Source organism: Xiphophorus couchianus, chromosome 23 (assembly GCF_001444195.1).
Source record: "Xiphophorus couchianus chromosome 23, X_couchianus-1.0, whole genome shotgun sequence".
NCBI lineage: Eukaryota > Metazoa > Chordata > Actinopteri > Cyprinodontiformes > Poeciliidae > Xiphophorus > Xiphophorus couchianus.
The window spans coordinates 16,112,885-16,136,651 of record NC_040250.1 but is presented as its reverse complement, the minus strand read 5'-3'; the positions used below and the strand labels follow the sequence as shown (position 1 = coordinate 16,136,651).

Below are 23,767 nucleotides of genomic sequence, written 5' to 3'. Positions count from 1 at the left end.
TTAGTGCTGATAGTGGAGTCATCCATGCAGTGCGAGCTTTTGACTATGAGCAGATCAAAGATTTCAAGTTCTGCATTAAAGCGCAAGATGGAGGCTCTCCTCCACTGAGCAGCAATGTGACTGTGAAAATGATAATCCAGGATCAGAATGATAATCCACCTCAGGTTCTGTACCCAGTCCAGACTGGTGGCTCCATGGTGGCTGAAATGGTTCCTCGTTCAGCAGATGTGGGCTACCTGGTGACTAAAGTGGTGGCTGTGGATGTGGACTCTGGACAGAATGCCTGGCTCTCCTATAAACTACAGAAAGCCACAGACAGAGCACTGTTTGAAGTGGGCTTACAGAATGGAGAAATAAGAACTATCCGTCAGGTGACTGATAAAGATGCTGTGAAACAAAGACTGACTGTCATAGTGGAGGACAACGGGCAGCCCTCTCGTTCAGCTACAGTCATTGTTAACGTGGCGGTGGCGGACAGCTTCCCTGAAGTGTTGTCGGAGTTCAGTGAATTTCCACACGATAAGGAATATAATGACAACCTGACTTTTTACTTAGTGTTGGCTCTGGCTGTGGTTTCCTTCCTCTTCATCACGTGTTTAGTGGTTATTATATCAGTGAAGATCTACAGATGGAGACAGTCTCGCATCCTGTATCACTCCAGCCTCCCTGTGATTCCATATTATCCACCTCGTTACTCAGACACTATGGGAACAGGAACTCTGCCACATGTGTATAATTACGAGGTGTGCAGGACGACTGATTCCAGAAAAAGTGACAATAAGTTTGGCCAAGCTGTCAATCAAAACCTGTTGATAATGGACCCCAGTTCGACAGGGACGATGCAGCGGATCCACAGTGAGAAGAACATCCTGGATGAACCAGACTCTCCACTAGAGGTTAGACATCAATATAATTGATGAATACTACATTTTTTTAATACTCAAAATATTATACTTCTGATTTTGATATTTTTTTTTATCTTATTTAAATATGGTTTTGTGTTATTTTTTGAAAATTCTACCACTGTCTCTCTATATTGTACAATGTTTTTTTTCTCGGGTTCTGTGTTTCTGTTATTTATTTTAACAATAAAAGCAAAGATTATTTATGCTCACCGTTAATGGAAAATTATTAGGGAACTATACATGTATCATATTAGTAATACAATTTTTTCCATTTGGTTGAATCAGTAAAAAATGATATCAACATTAAATCAATAATAATGACTATATCATAATAAAGGGTGGATGACACTAGTTCTTATAAAGAGATGCATTATTTACAGTGAAATAATAATAAAAATAATAATAAGAAGAATTATTATTATTATTATTATTATTATTATTATTATTATTATTATTATTATTATTATATATTATAATACATATTATAATATATAATATTGCATTATATATTATAATATATAATATTATATATTATTAATATACAATGTGTATTATATATTAATATATAATATATTATTAATATTATTATTATTTTATTATAATTTTATTATTCTATTATTATTTATTAATAATATTAATAAATAATATTATATTATTTATATTAATAATAATAATAATAATAATAATAATAATAATATTATTATATAGTTTTTTATTATATTTTTTATTTTCATTTTTAATTTTTATTTATTTATTTCAGTGCTTATTGAGCAATATTAGTCATTCTGCTCGTCTTGCGTATCTTTTCTTTTTCAAAGCATTTAACGGAATCGCCGCTGTTGGCCAGTATGTGGCAGTCTTAGATAGGACTTGTAAATATTCCTCCCCTTTACATGTGATGTCCTAGACAATAAAAAGACCCGAATCGCCTGCAGTTGGTTTAACGGATCTATCCTCGCTCATGCTTAAAACTCCTCGTCATTTTTGGACGGATATTTAATACCCTTTTAACGTTTTCCGCCTTTTTCCATCTGGATTTCGATTCGGAATATCCCGGTTACGCAATGAGAGGAGAAGTGCTGCTATTCTTCTGCGTTTTTTGCGTGGACGTGGTTTCGGGGCAGGTCAGCTATCCTATTCCTGAGGAAATGGTGAAAGGTTCATTAGTCTGTAACATTGCTCAGGATTTAGGTTTAGAATTGAAAAGGCTGAAGTCGGGCAATGCTCACCTTTATTCGGGGGACAGTGGAGAATACATCGAGCTAAGCAGAGACAGGGGTGTCCTCCTTATCAAAGAGAGAATCGACAGAGAGGCATTGTGTGGAGACATGACTCCCTGTGCTTTGCATTTACAGATGATATTGGAAAATCCGATGGAGCTGTTTCGAATAACTGTAGAGATTACCGACATTAACGATAATGTGCCCAGTTTTGCGACGACTACGAAACGTTTTGAAATCAGCGAGTCGGCCTTTATTGGGTCTAAATTTGTCTTGGAAAAAGCTTTGGATGCTGACATTGGCGTGAACGGACTTCAAAGCTATTTGCTTGAACCAACAACCAATTTTGCTCTTAAACTAGAAAGTCAAGCGGATGGGAGTAAAAAGGTAGAAATGATTTTACAGAAGCCTCTAGATCGAGAGAAAGAGAGAGAAATATCTTTACTACTGACTGCTGTGGACGGCGGAGAGCCGCGGATGTCTGGTACAATGCAGATAACTGTTAATGTGTTAGACATAAACGATAATGCGCCAGTTTTCACTAAATCCGTCTACAAGACGACATTAGTGGAAAATTCTCCCCGTGGTACAAGTGTTATTGCTGTTAGAGCTTCAGACAAAGACGAAGGGTTAAACGGGCAGGTTTCATACACAATTACAAATAGCAAGCAACGATTATCCGAGCTCTTCCAAATCGATAGAAAATCCGGGGAGGTTATTTTGACAGGAGAAATAGATTATGAAAAGGCGAAGGTCTTACAAATAGACGTCGAGGCGACAGATAACGGAGGGCTTTCTGATTCCAGTAAGATTATTATTGATGTGATTGACATTAATGACAACAGTCCCCAGTTAAAAATACTCTCAAAATCAGCATCTGTTTTAGAAAACGCGCCGGAGAATACTGTGATTGCCATGCTCAGCGTAAATGATCCTGATTCCGAAAGAAATGGCGAGGTGCACTGTAAAATTAATGACGAGATTCCTTTCAAAATAAAGGACTCAAAGAACGGATTTTATAGTCTAGAAACAGGCGTAGCTTTAGATAGAGAAGAAACCGCCCAATTTAATATCACAGTGACCTGCTCTGATGAAGGAGTTCCCTCCCTCTCCAGCAGCGTCACTCTCACCTTACAGATCTCTGATGTAAATGACAACGCACCTGTATTTGAGAGAAGCTCATATGAGGCCTACATTGTAGAAAACAACACACCAGGTCTCTCTATATTTACAGTAAAAGCTAGAGACGCTGATTGGAACCAGAATGCTCGTGTTTCTTACATTTTGGAGGAATCCTCTGTTAACGGGGTGCCAGTCTCCTCCTATGTGTCTGTTAGTGCTGATAGTGGAGTCATCCATGCAGTTCGCTCTTTTGACTATGAGCAGATCAAAGATTTCCAGTTCTGCGTCAAAGCGCAGGATGGAGGCTCTCCTCCACTTAGCGGCAATGTGACTGTGAAAATCCTGATCCAGGATCAGAACGATAATCCACCTCAGGTTCTGTATCCAGTCCAGACTGGTGGCTCCATGGTGGCTGAAATGGTTCCTCGTTCAGCAGATGTGGGCTACCTGGTGACTAAAGTGGTGGCTGTGGATGTGGACTCTGGACAGAATGCCTGGCTCTCCTATAAACTACAGAAAGCCACAGACAGAGCGCTGTTTGAAGTGGGCTTACAGAATGGAGAAATAAGAACTATCCGTCAGGTGACTGATAAAGATGCTGTGAAACAAAGACTGACTGTCATAGTGGAGGACAACGGGCAGCCCTCTCGTTCAGCTACAGTCATTGTTAACGTGGCGGTGGCGGACAGCTTCCCTGAAGTGTTGTCGGAGTTCAGTGACTTTCCACACGATAAGGAATACAATGACAACCTGACTTTTTACTTAGTGTTGGCTCTGGCTGTGGTTTCCTTCCTCTTCATCACGTGTTTAGTGGTTATTATATCAGTGAAGATCTACAGATGGAGACAGTCTCGCATCCTGTATCACTCCAGCCTCCCTGTGATTCCATATTATCCACCTCGTTACTCAGACACTTTGGGAACAGGAACTCTGCCACATGTGTACAATTATGAGGTGTGCAGGACGACTGACTCCAGAAAAAGTGACAGTAAATTTGGCAGAGCTGGTAGTCAGAACTTTTTGATAATGGACTCCAGTACTGCAGGGACGATACAGCGGATACAGAATGAGAAGAACTTCCTGGATGAACTCGACTCTCCTATTGAGGTTAGACCACCATCCTGATGTTTAATCAATTTATTGATTGTGGGCATCACTTTTTCGTGTGATATTTACATAAATTAAAAAAAAAACAAAAACATACCCGTGCTTTTCTTGTGTAATTTTGATTTCACATTATCTCCCCAATTTTCATATTAATCAAAATTTTGTTTTTGCTGAGTTTTTTTATTAACCTCGTTTGAAATTTTTGATTTGAAATGTGTCAGGCTTTGCGCAATCGAATAACCAACACATTCTTACTCCCGACTCGTCATATATTGACGACTTGGGCAGGGTCCTTCAGCGTCACATGTTGACGCTTTGGGTAGGTCACATGTTTTACGTGGATTATTAACGCGAAGGGTTCTCGCAACCGCTGCCGAACCTTCCAAACCCCGACGATTTGGTTAAGTTTAGGGCAAAAATTACGGTGTGGCATAGGGTAAAACCCCTCGCGTCACATAATGACGCGAAAGGGGTACCCTGCGCGTCAATATGTGACGAGGACGGACCGTCCGATGCGTCAGTATATGACGAGTGGCGAGTGAATAACTGAGTGTACTTCAGCACCCCGGACAGTGGCAAATGGACTCTGGCTTTAGAAAGTGTCCTTTTCTTGCGCCAGTCTTTCTTCCTTCCTTTTAATAAACCTCGTCTCTTCTTAATTAATTAATTTATTTTTAGTTTTGTTTTATGATCAATTTGTATGCCTTCCTATTTTAAATATTAGATTTAAATTGGTTTCAGGTGAAATAATTGTAATATTTTTCTCAGTCTTCCTCTTAACCGTGTGTGTGTGTGTGTGGGTGTGTGTGTGTGTGTGTGTGTGCGTGTGTGTGTGTGTGTGTGTGTGTTTTTGTCGCACTATTATGGTCTTCTCTGTACTTTCACCATTTGTACTCATCGGGCCGCTGTTGCCCAGTGTGTTGAGGTTTAGACTAGCTTTCATAACACATTCACCAAGACATCGTTCTCACCATATTACTGTGGAGCCGTCAGAGACACATCGCACTCGCTGGGGTTCACGTTTTTCTGTGGACACTTTAAAGTGGAATTTTCTTTACCACGCCTTGGATTATGTTAAATATTTTTGAATACTTTGTGTGTCTGACCGGATTTACATTTTAAACGACCAGAGTTCGGCGGCTTTCCAGTGACAGCGGAGACAAAAAAAAAAACAATGATACGGCAAGTACTGGTGATCTCCGTCCTCTGCTTCGACTATGTGATCGGTCATGTCAGCTACTCAATTCCCGAGGAAATGGCAAGAGGCTCCTTGGTCGGAAACATTGTACAGGATTTAGGTTTAGATCTGAAACGTGTGAAGTCCGGAAAAGCTCGGCTTTACATCGGCGACAGTGCTCAGTTCATCGAGCTGAACAAAGAAAGAGGAGTTCTCCTCATAAAAGAAAAAATAGACCGCGAAGCCCTCTGCAGACAGACGACACCCTGCGCTTTACATTTTCAAATCACTTTGGAGAATCCACTGGAGTTATTCCCTGTAACAGTTGAAATTACTGACATTAATGATAATGCTCCCGTTTTCCAAAAAGAGGAGAGGATTTTTGAAATAAGCGAATCGGCAGCTGTCGGCTCAAAGTTTATGCTAGAGAAAGCGATTGATCCTGATATTGGAATAAATGGTTTGCAGAGATACACGCTTAAACCTATAGATAATTTTATTCTTAAATCGCACCCTCAGTCTGACGGAAGCAAAAAGGTAGAGATGATTTTACAGAAGCCTCTAGATCGCGAGAAACAAGAGCATGTATCTTTAATTCTGACAGCGGAGGATGGAGGAGAACCGCAAATGACGGGGACGATGCAGATTCACGTTACAGTTCTAGATGTAAACGACAACGCGCCAGTTTTTAGTCAAGCTGTCTACAAAGCAGCCATCACTGAAAACTCAGAAAAGGGAACGCTCGTTATTAGGGTGACTGCCTCTGATGCGGACAGCGGACAAAATGGAAACGTGACGTATGTTGTAGGAAATAGCATGGACCCAGTCTCAAAATTGTTCCGCATTACTCGTAATGGTGACGTCATACTGGACGGACCAATCGACTATGAAAAAGAAAAAATATTTAACCTCGACATAGAAGCGATCGATCAAGGTGGACTCTCTGATTCGAGTAAAATAATAATTGATGTAAGTGATGTGAACGACAATAGCCCAACTATTAATATGATATCCACGTCAGACTCAGTACCTGAAAGTTCAGCACTGAACACAGTCATAGCTTTAATGAGTGTTGATGACCCAGACTCTGAAAATAACGGTAAGGTTACCTGTGTTATAAATGAAAACGTGCATTTTAATATTAAATTTACGTCAAGTAATTTCTACAGTTTAGTGACAGACGGTGAATTAGACCGAGAAAGGGATTCTGGGTATGATATCACAGTGACCTGCTCTGATGAAGGAGTTCCCTCCCTCTCCAGCAGCGTCACTCTTACATTACAGATCTCTGATGTAAATGACAACGCACCTGTATTTGAGAGGAGCTCATATGAGGCCAACATTGTAGAAAACAACACACCAGGTGTCTCTGTATTCACAGTAAAAGCTACAGACGCTGACTGGAACCAGAATGCTCGTGTTTCTTACATTCTAGAGGAATTCTCTATCAACGGAGTGCCAGTGTCCTCATATGTATCTGTTAGTGCTGATAGTGGAGTCATCCATGCTGTTCGTTCTTTTGACTACGAGCAGATCAAAGATTTCCAGTTCAGTGTCAAAGCGCAAGATGGAGGTTCTCCTCCTCTGAGCAGCAACGTCACTATAAAAATCCTGATCCAGGACCAGAACGATAATCCACCCCAGGTTCTGTATCCAGTCCAGACTGGTGGCTCCATGGTGGCTGAAATGGTTCCTCGTTCAGCAGATGTGGGCTACCTGGTGACTAAAGTGGTGGCTGTGGATGTGGACTCTGGACAGAATGCCTGGCTCTCCTATAAACTACAGAAAGCCACAGACAGAGCGCTGTTTGAAGTGGGCTTACAGAATGGAGAAATAAGAACTATCCGTCAGGTGACTGATAAAGATGCTGTGAAACAAAGACTGACTGTCATAGTGGAGGACAACGGGCAGCCCTCTCGTTCAGCTACAGTCATTGTTAACGTGGCGGTGGCGGACAGCTTCCCTGAAGTGTTGTCGGAGTTCAGTGAATTTCCACACGATAAGGAATACAATGACAACCTGACTTTTTACTTAGTGTTGGCTCTGGCTGTGGTTTCCTTCCTCTTCATCACGTGTTTAGTGGTTATTATATCAGTGAAGATCTATAGATGGAGACAGTCTCGCATCCTGTATCACTCCAGCCTCCCTGTGATTCCATATTATCCACCTCGTTACTCAGACACTATGGGAACAGGAACTCTGCCACATGTGTATAATTACGAGGTGTGCAGAACAACTGACTCCAGAAAAAGTGAAATTAAGGTTGGCAGAACTGGTAGTCAAAACATGTTGATAATGGACCCAAGTACTACAGGGACAATGCAGCGGATACAGAGTGAGAAGAACATCCTGGATGAACCTGACTCTCCTCTAGAGGTTAGAATGCTCCATACATCTTATATTTACTAAACAATAACTGTTTTTTTATTATATTATTGTAGTCGATGTGGTTTCAGCACCATGGTTAGCAACATATTTATTTCATGTATTTCATTAAACCTCTCTCTTTCTTATCATGATCAATAATCTTTGAATGTTTTAATTATTTTCCACATGTTCATTCATATATTTTTTTTATTTAATTATTTTGTGAAGACGGCAACTTTGACTGTTTAGTACTTATGTTCAATGTTCCCTCTAAGTTGCGCTTTTGCGCAATCGTGCACTGCTCGCACATTCTCAGCGCACCATAAAGTCTTTGCAGCGCATAAAATAAAATCCAACACAAACTATACATTGAGCTCAGACATCAGTTTTAACAATGGACCAATAACGTATAACGATCTAACTCGGTGAGTCACAGGTGTCCAGACAATGATACATGCGGCTCACTTACGCTACGTAGCCAATCATTGCATGCTATTGTGTGTACGTGCTTTGCCCTGTAGCACCGTGCAGATTTGCTAGGTAGGAAAAGTACGGCGGTGTTAAGAGACGCTAAAGCTACCACCCTATCATGGCTAAGCGACCAGTGGGCAGTGGGACATCCACTCATCAAGCCAAAGTAAAACAGAAATGCGCTTCTTTTAAGATGGAATGGCTGTCGGAGCTTGTGCAAAAAGAAGAACAAGTAGTGAAACTGGGTGATATTTTTTCTTTTTCGAGTGAGAAAGGTTTACTCTGCAAAACATGCAGCGAAGCCAAAGTAGCAAGCAAGTTTTCAGAGGGACAAATGTGGACTGAATGGAAGTTGGACTACCTCGAGACAGACGTGAAAAAACTGTGTAGTGAAATATTTTAAGACGAAGACTTACAGGAATTGATACACTATCACAAGCTAGAGAAAACATTTCATTGTGCAGAATGTGAATGTTTTAATGTGAACAACAAGTTATGTCTGAAAGGTGAAATTGTCTCATTTCTCACCATGGCCAAAGCAGGACTCTTATATATAACATAATATGCATCTCATGAACAGCAATATTTTTGTTTTTTTCATTTTTAAGTGGGGCAAATCACTTATATTAAAAGCAAACTAATGGAAGTTGCTGCTGTATTCTGATTATTTTAATAAGCCATGTAACTTTCTATAATCCCAGATTTATAACAGGTGTAATACAGGTGTGTGGCCATAGTGCGCACAGCTGATGTTGCTCTCAGTGGTTCTCAGTTTACTCAGGGAGCCTGTGTGTATGCCCAGACACATGAAAAATTAGAGGAAACATAAGTTATGTTCCTCATTAACCATATTGGGAGTTGCAAAGATTTGTTTTTTTTTTTCGGCTACTGCAGTTGCGTGATGTGAACTCTCTGGGCCGCTGTTGATCAACGTAATGCTATTTAAATAGCGTTTATAGACAAGGAAAGCGCCATGCTTTTTCTCAGTAAGACCGGGCTTTTCAGTGGAGCACACCGAAAGAAACATTCGTCAAGGAATATATCAATCTGGAACATGTTTTTTTCCATCCTTCGTTCAAAACAATCCAATTTTCAACCATATTCTTCTTCAGTAAATCTGACTGACATAAGCGGATGTATTTTTGCTGGACCGATGCTCCCGATATAACAATGAAACGGCAAGTACTGTTGGTCTTTTCTGCCGTCGCTTTGCATTTGGTGCTCGGCCAGGTCAGCTATTCCATTCCGGAGGAAATGAGCAAAGGGTCGTTGATCGGTAACATAGCTCAGGATTTAGGACTGGATATTAAACGTTTGAACGCTGGTAAAGCTCGCATCCATATGGGAGACAATGCAGAGTACATTCAGCTTAACAAGGAGAGGGGGCTCCTTACGATCAGAGAAAAAATAGACCGCGAAGCTCTCTGTGCTCAGACAACGCCTTGCGCTTTGCATTTGCAGATTGCGTTAGAGAACCCGATAGAAATATTTTCCGTTACCGTAGAAATCACTGATAAAAATGACAATGCTCCAGTATTTGAAAAGGAAGAAAGAAGGTTTGAAATTAGCGAATCTGCAGTCGTGGGCTCCAAATTCATGCTAGAGAAAGCAATAGACCCAGACATCGGGTTAAATGGTCTCCAAAGCTATTCCCTGAAGCCAAGTGATAATTTTATTCTTAAAGTGCACAGTCAGTCCGACGGTGGAAAAAGAGCTGAAATGATTTTACAGAAACCTCTCGACAGGGAAAAAGAGGAATTTATTTCATTGTTGCTAACAGCAGTAGATGGTGGAGAGCCGCAGCGGTCTGGCACTATGCAGATTCATATTACAGTGTTAGACGCAAATGATAATGCTCCTGTTTTCACACAACCCATTTACAAAGCTACAGTCCAGGAGAACTCAGTCAAAGGAACTCTAATCACCAAAGTGAGTGCCTCCGATGCAGACAAAGGCTCGAATGGAGAAGTAAGCTACGTAATAGGAAATAGCGTGAAATCTATTTTAGAAATATTCCACATTAATGAAGATGGTGAGCTAATTTTAAATGGACCTATAAATTATGAGAAAACCAAAAAATATGAAATCGATGTAGAGGCGGTGGACAGAGGAGGTCTTTCTGATTCTTGTAAGGTAATTATTGATGTAGGTGATATTAATGACAACTGTCCAATTATTAAAATTATTTCGACATCTATTTCCATAGGAGAAAATTCGAAATCAAACACAGTGGTAGCTGTAATGAGCGTTAGTGATCCTGATTCTGAAGAAAATGGTAAAGTCCGATGTGCAATAAATAAAAATACTCCGTTTACGATTATGTCAACATCCAGTAATTTGTATAGCTTGGTGACAGACAGTGAGTTAGACAGAGAGACAGCCTCTGAGTATAATATCACAGTGACCTGCTCTGATGAAGGACTTCCCTCCCTCTCTAGTAGCGTCACTCTCACCTTACAGATCTCTGATGTCAATGACAACCCACCTGTATTTGAGAGAAGCTCATATGAGGCCTACATTGTAGAAAACAACACACCAGGTGTGTCTATATTCACAGTAAAAGCTAGAGATGCTGACTGGAACCAGAATGCTCGTGTGTCGTACATACTGGAGGAATCATCTGTCAACGGAGTGCCAGTCTCTTCATACGTATCTGTTAGTGCTGATAGTGGAGTCATCCATGCAGTTCGCTCTTTTGATTACGAGCAGATAAAAGATTTCAAGTTCTACATTAAAGCACAGGATGGAGGCTCTCCTCCACTCAGCAGCAACGTGACTGTGAAAATCCTGATCCAGGATCAGAACGATAATCCACCCCAGGTTCTGTATCCAGTCCAGACTGGTGGCTCCTTGGTGGCTGAAATGGTTCCTCGTTCAGCAGATGTGGGCTACCTGGTGACTAAAGTGGTGGCTGTGGATGTGGACTCTGGACAGAATGCCTGGCTCTCCTATAAACTACAGAAAGCCACAGACAGAGCGCTGTTTGAAGTGGGCTTACAGAATGGAGAAATAAGAACTATCCGTCAGGTGACTGATAAAGATGCTGTGAAACAAAGACTGACTGTCATAGTGGAGGACAACGGGCAGCCCTCTCGTTCAGCTACAGTCATTGTTAACGTGGCGGTGGCGGACAGCTTCCCTGAAGTGTTGTCGGAGTTCAGTGAATTTCCACACGATAAGGAATACAATGACAACCTGACTTTTTACTTAGTGTTGGCTCTGGCTGTGGTTTCCTTCCTCTTCATCACGTGTTTAGTGGTTATTATATCAGTGAAGATCTACAGATGGAGACAGTCTCGCATCCTGTATCACTCCAGCCTCCCTGTGATTCCATATTATCCACCTCGTTACTCAGACACTTTGGGAACAGGAACTCTGCCACATGTGTATAATTACGAGGTGTGCAGAACGACTGACTCCAGAAAAAGTGACATTAAGGTTGGCAGAACTGGTAGTCAAAACATGTTGATAATGGACCCAAGTACTACAGGGACAATGCAGCGGATACAGAGTGAGAAGAACATCCTGGATGAACCTGACTCTCCTCTAGAGGTTAGAATGCTCCATACATCTTATATTTACTAAACAATAACTGTTTTTTTATTATTATTGTAGTCGATGTGGTTTCAGCACCATGGTTAGCAACATGTTTATTTCATATATTTTATTAAACCTCTCTCTTTCTTAACATGATCAATAATCTTTGAATGTTTTAATTATGTTCCACATATTTATTCATATTTTTTTATTTAATTATTTTGTGTAGAAGGCAACTTTGACTGTTTAGTACTTATGTTCAATGTTCCCTCTAAGCTGCGCTTTTGCGCAATCGTGCACTGCTCGCACATTCTCAGCGCACAATAAAATCTATGCAGCGCATAAAATAAAATCCAACACAAACTATACATTGAGCTCAGACATCAGTTTTAACTATGGACCAATAACGTATAACGATCTAACTCGGTGAGTCACAGGTGTCCAGCCAATGATACGATACGGCTCACTTACGCTACGTAGCCAATCATTGCATGCTATTGTGTGTACGTGCTTTGCCCTGTAGCACCGTGCAGATTTGCTAGGTAGGAAAAGTACGGCGGAGTTAAGAGACGCTAAAGCTACCACCCTATCATGGCTAAGCGACCAGTGGGCAGTGGGACATCCACTCATCAAGCCAAAGCAAAACAGAAATGCGCTTCTTTTAAGATGGAATGGCTGTCGGAGCTTGTGTAAAAAGAAGAACAAGTGGTGAAACTGGGTGATATTTTTTTCTTTTTCGAGTGAGAAAGGTTTACTCTGCAAAACATGCAGCGAAGCCAAAGTAGCAAGCAAGTTTTCAGAGGGAAAAATGGACTGAATGGAAGTTGGACTACCTCGAGCGAACAACCACTGGAGAAGTGAGAAAGACAGACTTGAAAAAACTGTGTAATGAAATATTTTAAGACAAAGAGTTACGAGAATTGATACACTATCACAAGCTAGAGAAAACATTTCATTGTGCAGAATGTAAATGTTTTAATGTGAACAAAAACTTATGCCTGAAAGGTGAAATTGTCTCATTTCTCACCATGGCCAAAGCAGGACTCTTATATATAAGATAATATGCATCTCATGAACAGCAATGTTTTTGTTTTTTTCATTTTTAAGTGGGGCAAATCACTTATATTAAAAACAAACTAATGGAAGTTGCTGCTGTATTCTGATTATTTTAATAAGCCATGTAACTTTCTATAATCCCAGATTTATAACAGGTGTAATACAGGTGTGTGGCCATAGTGCGCACAGCTGATGTTGCTCTCAGTGGTTCTCAGTTTACTCAGGGAGCCTGTGTGTATGCCCAGACACATGAAAAATTAGAGGAAACATAAGTTATGTTCCTCATTAACCATATTGGGAGTTGCAAAGTTTTTTGGTTTTTTTTTTCGGCTACTGCAGTTGCGTGATGTGAACTCTCTGGGCCGCTGTTGATCAACGTAATGCTATTTAAATAGCGTTTATAGACAAGGAAAGCGCCATGCTTTTTCTCAGTAAGACCGGGCTTTTCAGTGGAGCACACCGAAAGAAACATTCGTCAAGGAATATATCAATCTGGAACATGTTTTTTTCCATCCTTCGTTCAAAACAATCCAATTTTCAACCATATTCTTCTTCAGTAAATCTGACTGACATAAGCGGATGTATTTTTGCTGGACCGATGCTCCCGATATAACAATGAAACGGCAAGTACTGTTGGTCTTTTCTGCCGTCGCTTTGCATTTGGTGCTCGGCCAGGTCAGCTATTCCATTCCGGAGGAAATGAGCAAAGGGTCGTTGATCGGTAACATAGCTCAGGATTTAGGACTGGATATTAAACGTTTGAACGCTGGTAAAGCTCGCATCCATATGGGAGACAATGCAGAGTACATTCAGCTTAACAAGGAGAGGGGGCTCCTTACGATCAGAGAAAAAATAGACCGCGAAGCTCTCTGTGCTCAGACAACGCCTTGCGCTTTGCATTTGCAGATTGCGTTAGAGAACCCGATGGAAATATTTTCCGTTACCGTAGAAATCACTGATAAAAATGACAATGCTCCAGTATTTGAAAAGGAAGAAAGAAGGTTTGAAATTAGCGAATCTGCAGTCGTGGGCTCCAAATTCATGCTAGAGAAAGCAATAGACCCAGACATCGGGTTAAATGGTCTCCAAAGCTATTCCCTGAAGCCAAGTGATAATTTTATTCTTAAAGTGCACAGTCAGTCCGACGGTGGAAAAAGAGCTGAAATGATTTTACAGAAACCTCTCGACAGGGAAAAAGAGGAATTTATTTCATTGTTGCTAACAGCAGTAGATGGTGGAGAGCCGCAGCGGTCTGGCACTATGCAGATTCATATTACAGTGTTAGACGCAAATGATAATGCTCCTGTTTTCACACAACCCATTTACAAAGCTACAGTCCAGGAGAACTCAGTCAAAGGAACTCTAATCACCAAAGTGAGTGCCTCCGATGCAGACAAAGGCTCGAATGGAGAAGTAAGCTACGTAATAGGAAATAGCGTGAAATCTATTTTAGAAATATTCCACATTAATGAAGATGGTGAGCTAATTTTAAATGGACCTATAAATTATGAGAAAACCAAAAAATATGAAATCGATGTAGAGGCGGTGGACAGAGGAGGTCTTTCTGATTCTTGTAAGGTAATAATTGATGTAGGTGATATTAATGACAACAGTCCAATTATCAACATTATTTCGTCATCTATTTCAATAGGAGAAGATTTGAAGTCAAACACTGTGGTAGCCATAATGAGCGTTAGTGATCCTGATTCAGAAGAAAATGGTAAAGTCCGATGTGCAATAAATAAAAATACTCCGTTTACGATTATGTCAACATCCAGTAATTTGTATAGCTTGGTGACAGACAGTGAGTTAGACAGAGAGACAGCCTCTGAGTATAATATCACAGTGACCTGCTCTGATGAAGGACTTCCCTCCCTCTCTAGTAGCGTCACTCTCACCTTACAGATCTCTGATGTCAATGACAACCCACCTGTATTTGAGAGAAGCTCATATGAGGCCTACATTGTAGAAAACAACACACCAGGTGTGTCTATATTCACAGTAAAAGCTACAGATGCTGACTGGAACCAGAATGCTCGTGTTTCTTACATACTGGAAGACTCCTCTGTTAATGGAGTGCCAGTCTCTTCATACGTATCTGTTAGTGCTGATAGTGGAGTCATCCATGCAGTTCGCTCTTTTGACTATGAGCAGATAAAAGATTTCAAGTTCTACATTAAAGCACAAGATGGAGGCTCTCCTCCACTCAGCAGTAACGTGACTGTGAAAATCCTGATCCAAGATCAGAACGATAATCCCCCTCAGGTTCTGTACCCAGTCCAGACTGGTGGCTCCATGGTGGCTGAAATGGTTCCTCGTTCAGCAGATGTGGGCTACCTGGTGACTAAAGTGGTGGCTGTGGATGTGGACTCTGGACAGAATGCCTGGCTCTCCTATAAACTACAGAAAGCCACAGACAGAGCGCTGTTTGAAGTGGGCTTACAGAATGGAGAAATAAGAACTATCCGTCAGGTGACTGATAAAGATGCTGTGAAACAAAGACTGACTGTCATAGTGGAGGACAACGGGCAGCCCTCTCGTTCAGCTACAGTCATTGTTAACGTGGCGGTGGCGGACAGCTTCCCTGAAGTGTTGTCGGAGTTCAGTGAATTTCCACACGATAAGGAATACAATGACAACCTGACTTTTTACTTAGTGTTGGCTCTGGCTGTGGTTTCCTTCCTCTTCATCACGTGTTTAGTGGTTATTATATCAGTGAAGATCTACAGATGGAGACAGTCTCGCATCCTGTATCACTCCAGCCTCCCTGTGATTCCATATTATCCACCTCGTTACTCAGACACTTTGGGAACAGGAACTCTGCCACACGTGTACAATTACGAGGTGTGCAGGACGACTGACTCCAGAAAAAGCGACAATAAGTTCGGAAGAGCTGGTAGTCAGAACATGTTGATAATGGATCCCAGTTCTACAGGCACGATGCAGCGGATACAAAATGAGAAGAACATCCTGGATGAACCCGACTCTCCTCTAGAGGTTAGCATTCAGTAACCTAAAAAAAAAAACAAACATATTTTTAAATGTACATGTTCTTAGACATTTTTCTGCCCCTTTCATATAATTTTTTAATAACACAGTTGTGATCATTGCGAAAGCTTTTGCACAATTTATTTTCTTCAGCACCTTGGAGAGCAACATTATCATATTTTTATTAGCTATACAATGTGATAAAGACTTTTTTCTTCGTGTTGATTCTTACATATGTGTTTTATATAAACTAGTTTTGCAGTGGATGATTTAATTAATCGTAGATCTTCGTTTCTCTGTTTTGTTTTGTTTTTCTTTCTCTTACTTTTTTGCTTTACATAATCCCTTTCATGCAGTTTTCTTGTTTTGACTCAGTGGGCCGCTGTTGTCTGCTACGTCGCAGTTACAATATTTAAACAGCAGCACCTCCTCTCCGCTTAGATGTTTAAGATTGAAGGGGACGGCGTTGACCGCTTTGTCTTCATTTGGGATTTTTTTCAACACTTCAACTGCGGCAGGATATCTATTTCCCACGTAAATCTGAGGATTCTTTATCTCTATGTTTTTTTTTTTTTCTTCTTTCGTTGAAGCGGACAATCAGGAGGGTGCACTGTTCTCTTACCGATATTTTCCTTACACAATGAGGCGGCAAGCGCTGTTGTTTGTAACCATTCTGCTTTTTAGAGCAGTATCCAGTCAAGTCAGCTATTCTATTCCCGAAGAAATGGCGAAAGGTTCGTTGGTTGGTAGCGTAGCTCAAGATTTAGGCTTAGATGTTAAACGACTGAGGTTAGGAAACGGCCGCGTTTATTCTGGTGATAGTAGGGATTACGTCGAGCTGAATGCTGAGAGAGGAGTTCTCCTCGTCAAAGAAAGAATAGACAGAGAGGCGCTATGCGGTGACACAACGCCATGCGCTCTGCATTTTCAGATTGTGCTGGAAAATCCCATGGAATTTTACAGCGTAACTGTTGAAATTACAGATATCAACGACAACGCTCCGACTTTTGAAAAAGCTGAAATCAAATTCTTAATCAGCGAGTCTTCGGCTGTTGGAGCAACATTTGACTTAGAGAGAGCTGTGGATTTGGATGTTGGCGTTAATACTCTCCAAAGCTACGTTCTTAAACCCAGTGGTCATTTTTTATTGAAACTACAGAATCATGCTGACGGCACAAAGAATGTAGAAATGGTATTACAGAAACCTCTAGACAGGGAAAAAAATGAGTTCATTTCATTGGTATTAACAGCTGTTGATGGAGGAGAGCCGCAGATGTCTGGAACAATGCAGATTCTCATTACAGTGTTAGACGCGAATGACAATGCGCCTGTTTTTACGCAGCCAATATACAAAGCCACTGTTAGTGAAAATTCTGCAAAGGGCACGGTTGTGACCACTGTTAGTGCCTCAGATGCTGATCAGGGTTTGAATGGGAAGATCACATATTCCATTACAAGCACTATGGATGAAGTAAGGCAGATTTTTGAAGTAAACGAAGAAAACGGTGAAGTTACATTAATTGGACGTTTGGATTATGAAAAGAAAAAACTGTTTCAGATCAATGTTCGTGCAAGAGATAATGGAGGGCTAACAGATTCATGCAAAGTGATGGTTGATGTTGTAGACATAAATGATAATGAGCCAGTAATAAAAATTATGTCCAAATCTACTGTAATATCTGAGAGTGCAAATCCCAATACAGTTGTTACAATGATTAATATCCAGGATCCAGATGCAGGTAAAAATGGAAATGTTCAATGTTTTTTAAATGAGGACATTCCCTTTATTCTTAAATTAACCACAAATAATTTCTACAGTTTGGTGACAGAAGGTGAATTAGACAGAGAGCGAGACTCTGAGTATAATATCACAGTGACCTGCTCTGATGAAGGAGTTCCCTCCCTCTCCAGCAGCGTCACTCTCACCTTACAGATCTCTGATGTAAATGACAACCCACCTGTGTTTGAGAGAAGCTCATATGAGGCCTACATTGTAGAAAACAACACACCAGGTGTGTCTATATTCACAGTAAAAGCTACTGACACTGACAGGAACCAGAATTCTCGTGTTTCTTACATTTTGGAGGACTCCTCTGTTAACGGAGTGCCAGTCTCCACGTATGTATCTGTTAGTGCTGATAGTGGAGTCATCCATGCAGTGAAATCTTTTGACTACGAGCAGATCACAGATTTCCGGTTCATCATTAAAGCGCAAGATGGAGGCTCTCCTCCACTGAGCAGCAATGTGACTGTGAAAATCCTGATCCAGGATCAGAACGATAATCCACCCCAGGTTCTGTATCCAGTCCAGACTGGTGGCTCCATGGTGGCTGAAATGGTTCCTCGTTCAGCAGATGTGGGCTACCTGGTGACTAAAGTGGTGGCTGTGGATGTGGACTCTGGACAGAATGCCTGGCTCTCCTATAAACTACAGAAAGCCACAGACAGAGCACTGTTTGAAGTGGGCTTACAGAATGGAGAAATAAGAACTATCCGTCAGGTGACTGATAAAGATGCTGTGAAACAAAGACTGACTGTCATAGTGGAGGACAACGGGCAGCCCTCTCGTTCAGCTACAGTCATTGTTAACGTGGCGGTGGCGGACAGCTTCCCTGAAGTGTTGTCGGAGTTCAGTGAATTTCCACACGATAAGGAATATAATGACAACCTGACTTTTTACTTAGTGTTGGCTCTGGCTGTGGTTTCCTTCCTCTTCATCACGTGTTTAGTGGTTATTATATCAGTGAAGATCTACAGATGGAGACAGTCTCGCATCCTGTATCACTCCAGCCTCCCTGTGATTCCATATTATCCACCTCGTTACTCAGACACTATGGGAACAGGAACTCTGCCACATGTGTATAATTACGAGGTGTGCAGGACGACTGACTCCAGAAACAGTGAAAGTAAATTTGGCAGAGCTGGTAGTCAGAACATGTTGATAATGGATCCCAGTACTACAGGCACGATGCAGCGGATACAGAATGAGAAGAACATTCTGGATGAACCAGATTCTCCTCTAGAGGTTAGTTATTTCAGACATGTTTTGGAATCTAAAATATATATATTTGTGTGTGTGTGTGTGTGTGCGTGCGTGCGTGTGGGGGTTTCGTGTGATCAGTCATGTGTGCCTCATCATTATAATACACTTGCATTCAGGACCATGGATAGAGTCAAACCTTGCTTTCTTCTAGAAATTGCATTTGACATGATATTGTCTTTTCTCTTTTCTTTTATGTTTTATTGTCAACATTTCATCATAAAGAATGTTGTATTTTAGTATATGAGTATCTTTCTTAATAAGACACCACAAACTTTCTATATAATGTATCTCTTTTCACTGTGTACTCTTCAACGTAATACAAAGAAATAACTTTTCTCATGAGAAAGTGTTTGCCTTTTTCATTCCCCTCACATTCCTGCACTGATTCATCCTTCTTGTTTGTTACTGTCATGCTCAAAAGTGCTTATTGGTTTTGCACATCTTATCCTAGTCCAGTGATCAGCATTTCAGTGGGAGCATGTGCATTGCAATTTTGTTTTTTTTAACTCCAAGCGACGCTGTTGACCAGTCTGTGCTCGTTTTACACTCGATTAGCGAGTGGTACCTCCCTTCGTCTCTACATTTTAGAAAGACGTAAGACTTGGACATGGCAGTAAATGATAAATGCACGGATGTCTATAAGATTCAACAATATCGTGTCGGAATTTTGATCTCGTTTTGAGGAATATGTACATGTTTAACACGTTTTGGATTAGTAAAAAAACGTGACGCTGGACAACGGGCAGTACAGTGAACCCTTATTTTTTTTTTACAATTATTATACAATGAAATATTCCATAATACATTGAAACCAGAGAACAAAACCTTTTTACAGGCCCAAACATTTGTTTAACAAATAAAAAGTACTGTGTAAACATTTTTTTTTTTTTTTACAAATAACTACTGTACTGTAAAATAATAAGTTTAATATGAACTGAAGGCGGATTCCTGTGCCCGAATTGCGGAGATCAGCGCCGCCCCACCGCGACCTGAGTTATTGGATTAGAACGGGAGAAAATAAAAAATTATTATGAAAAAAAACAAAACAAAGTACAGTAGCACAAATAGTGACTCACGTGTATTTCACTGCTCTTCTGACTGAGCCGCTGCATCCTGACTCCGCTCTGTAGCGGTTTTTTTTTTTTTTTCTTTTAAAGCCCGCGGTGCAGGTGTCTTTTTTTTTTTTTTGAGAAAAGAACATAGTTATCGGTATCTGTTGTCGCTCTTTTTTCTTCTGGGCAAAAAGATTCTTATAAACCGACATGCCACCATCGATTACGTTAAATTTGGCAAGCTGTTTTACGTACGTGTACATATTAAACTGCAACGTTGTTGACACAGAAGCGGATAGACTGCTTAGCCAATCAGAATGCAGAACACAATGCACGATGCAAATCCGCGAAGCAGAGAGACCGCGAAAGGTGAACCGCGAAATATCGAGGGTTCACTGTACTCCGATGTTGTTTTGTTACTCATTCTGCTGCAAGTTGGCTCAATTTTGACGCGCAAGACGTAACTGGTAAAATCCGGTTTAGTATTTTCAAAATAAAAGATCCGGAAGTAGTTCATTATTTCTTGCGCGGCCCGATACCAATTGGTCCGCGGACCGGTACCGGTGGTTGGGGACCACTGCTCTAGAGGTTAGCATTTCCTGCTGTGATTTTCATTGGTTGTGAAACATTTAAATAATTTTTCTTGTTTTCAGTACCCTGGCCAGTGATCTGCTTTTGTATTTATAAGTTCCTCGCCCTAATCTACAATGGAATGCAAAAATGATATTATAATTTTATATTTCATGCCATTGCAAATATGAAATGAATATTTCATTAAAAAAAATTTTTTTAATGCCTTGTTTTCAGTACCCTGGCCAGTGAATGCCCCTCCCCTCCATTCACATGCCCTTCTATTTATGTATAAAAATCCCTTAGACCAAAGTTCCCTTTCATTTAAACATTAGCGTTTTCAGTCGGTTGATGACACATGTTTATTATTTAATATTGTTGATTGGTTGTAAGAACCCTGGCATTTAATTCTAAATTCTAAAACATAGAATTCTAAATTCTATGTTAGTTGTTGATTTCTCGGTGCACTGCTTCGTTTTGAGCTCGAAGTGCCGCTGTTGGCTAGTTTGTATCAAATACACTGCAGACTCGTTTTGCCTCCCATCACGTCTTTATTTTAGACAGAGAAAGAGAGAGAAGCGAAATGCAGCGTCCTGGATATCTGGATACAATTTTCTTTCTTTGAATTATTCATAGTCCTCGTGGAATTTTTTAATACTTTACTTTATGGAATACAAGACATTTTGGTTCTTAGTACTTTGCCTGTGGATCACGTCGGACAAACAATGAGAAGGGAAGTGCTGTTGTTTTTTTCGGCCCATTTCGTCTGCTCGGTGTTCGGTCAGGTCAGCTACTCCATTCCCGAGGAAATGCCGAAAGGCTCTCTAGTCGGTAATGTTGCTGACGATTTTGGGTTGGATATTAAAAGACTAAAAACAGGAAAGGCTCGAATATTTAGTCGAGACGGTGATAAATATGTTGAGCTGCATAATGAAAGAGGCGTCCTTCTCATCAAAAACCGAATAGACAGAGAGACGCTGTGTGGACAAACGACGCCATGTTCGCTGCATTTCCAGATTATATTAGAAAATCCCATGGAATTTTACAGCGTTACTCTTGAGATTACAGATATTAATGACAATCCTCCTTCGTTTGAAAAAAGCGATGTGAAATTCAAAATAAGAGAATCGGCTGTCCGTGGGGCTAAATTCATTTTAGATCGTGCTTTTGATCTTGATGTGGGCATAAACGGACTAAAGACCTATACACTTGAACCGAAGGAGCATTTTGTGGTCAAGTTACATGACCAGGCAGACGGTACCAAGAATGTTGAGATGATTTTGGAGAATCCGCTTGACAGGGAAAAGCAGGAACGCATTTCTTTGGTTTTGACTGCGCTGGATGGGGGAGAGCCACAGATGACAGGAACAATGCAGATCCTCATCACTGTTTTAGACGCCAATGATAACGCTCCTGTTTTCACACAGTCGGCTTATAAGGCTTCAATCAGAGAAGATTCCCCGGTAGGAACAGTTGTAATGGCAGTCACAGCGACAGATGCAGACGAAGGCTCCAACGGTAGAATAACTTATTCAATATCTAGTATAATTGAAAATACGGGTGGTGTATTTGAAGTAAATGCTGAAAGTGGTGAAATTACACTGAAAAGAGATGTTGATTATGAAAAAGCTCATTCATTTCAGATGAATATTCGTGCAAGTGATGATGGTGGCCTCGGAGACTCTTGCAAAGTGACGATTGACGTCATAGACGTGAATGACAATCAACCCAATATCCTAATTATATCCAAATCAAACGTTATATCAGAAGATGCCACGCTCGGCACTGTTGTGACGATGATAAACATAGAAGACGCAGATTCAGGAGACAATGGAAAGGTTCACTGCTACATAAATGAAAATATTCCGTTTCTGATGAAATATTCAACAGGAGAATTTTATAGCTTAATAACAGAAAATGAATTAGATAGAGAAATGGCATCCGAGTATAACATCACAGTGACCTGCTCTGATGAAGGCGTGCCCTCGCTCTCTAGCAGTGTCACTCTCAACTTACAGATCTCTGATGTAAATGACAACCCACCTGTATTTGAGAGAAGCTCATATGAGGCCTACATTGTAGAAAACAACACACCAGGTGTCTCTGTATTCACAGTAAAAGCTACAGATTCTGACTGGAACCAGAATGCTCGTGTTTCTTACATACTGGAGGAATCCTCTGTTAACGGACTGCAAGTTTCTTCATATGTGTCAATCAGTGCTGATAGTGGAGTCATCCATGCAGTTCGTTCTCTTGATTACGAGCAGATGAAGGATTTCCAGTTCTGCATTAAAGCACAAGATGGAGGCTCTCCTCCACTCAGCAGCAATGTGACTGTGAAAATCCTGATCCAGGACCAGAACGATAATCCACCTCAGGTTCTGTACCCAGTCCAGACTGGTGGCTCCATGGTGGCTGAAATGGTTCCTCGTTCAGCAGATGTGGGCTACCTGGTGACTAAAGTGGTGGCTGTGGATGTGGACTCTGGACAGAATGCCTGGCTCTCCTATAAACTACAGAAAGCCACAGACAGAGCACTGTTTGAAGTGGGCTTACAGAATGGAGAAATAAGAACTATCCGTCAGGTGACTGATAAAGATGCTGTGAAACAAAGACTGACTGTCATAGTGGAGGACAACGGGCAGCCCTCTCGTTCAGCTACAGTCATTGTTAACGTGGCGGTGGCGGACAGCTTCCCTGAAGTGTTGTCGGAGTTCAGTGACTTTCCACACGATAAGGAATACAATGACAACCTGACTTTTTACTTAGTGTTGGCTCTGGCTGTGGTTTCCTTCCTCTTCATCACGTGTTTAGTGGTTATTATATCAGTGAAGATCTACAGATGGAGACAGTCTCGCATCCTGTATCACTCCAGCCTCCCTGTAATTCCATATTATCCACCTCGTTACTCTGATACTATGGGAACAGGAACTCTGCCACACGTGTATAATTACGAGGTTTGCAGGACGACTGACTCCAGAAAGAGTGACTGTAAATTAGGAAGAGCTGGTAGTCAGAATGTGTTGATAATGGACCCCAGTTCTACAGGCACGATGCAGCGGATACAGAGTAAAAAGAACATCCTGGATGAACCCGATTCTCCTCTGGAGGTTGGTTATTTGTGTTTCAAGCCACCACTATTATTTATTTAT

General features: G+C 40.9%; 2 protein-coding genes and 1 long non-coding RNA gene across 42 annotated transcripts in view; 2 read left to right on the top strand and 1 right to left on the bottom strand.

The window, feature by feature from the left end:
- Positions 1 to 23,767, top strand: part of LOC114138950 (protocadherin gamma-C5-like) — a 238,954-nt gene that overhangs the window by 159,950 nt on the left and 55,237 nt on the right. Inside the window, exon 1 of one of the 40 annotated variants that reach the window (XM_028008508.1) lies at positions 1,832 to 4,354. The exons of 32 other annotated variants lie outside the window; for them this stretch is intronic. In XM_028008508.1, the coding sequence (XP_027864309.1) occupies positions 1,970 to 4,354 (2,385 nt within the window). In that variant the 5' untranslated portion in view covers positions 1,832 to 1,969. Of the gene's footprint in view, positions 1 to 1,831; positions 4,355 to 9,319; positions 11,922 to 13,366; positions 15,960 to 16,356; positions 18,976 to 21,190; positions 23,726 to 23,767 lie in introns of those variants that run through there. 7 more of the 40 variants (XM_028008485.1, XM_028008517.1, XM_028008484.1 and 4 more) reach the window with 7 other exon arrangements.
- LOC114138959 (protocadherin beta-16-like) lies at positions 5,232 to 7,955 on the top strand. The gene has a single exon (XM_028008527.1). The coding sequence runs from the start codon at positions 5,529 to 5,531 to the stop codon at positions 7,938 to 7,940; it is 2,412 nt and encodes an 803-aa protein (XP_027864328.1). The 5' UTR covers positions 5,232 to 5,528; the 3' UTR covers positions 7,941 to 7,955.
- Positions 8,634 to 13,007, bottom strand: LOC114138966 (uncharacterized). Its single transcript, XR_003594355.1, has 2 exons — positions 12,740 to 13,007; positions 8,634 to 8,730 (listed from the first exon to the last, which is right to left on the bottom strand). It is a non-coding gene; the product is annotated as an uncharacterized LOC114138966 (long non-coding RNA).

Coding starts and splice junctions, on each gene's coding strand:
- LOC114138959 (XM_028008527.1), top strand. CDS start 5,529: ATGATACGGCAAGTACTGGTGATCTCCGTCCTCTGCTTCGACTATGTG.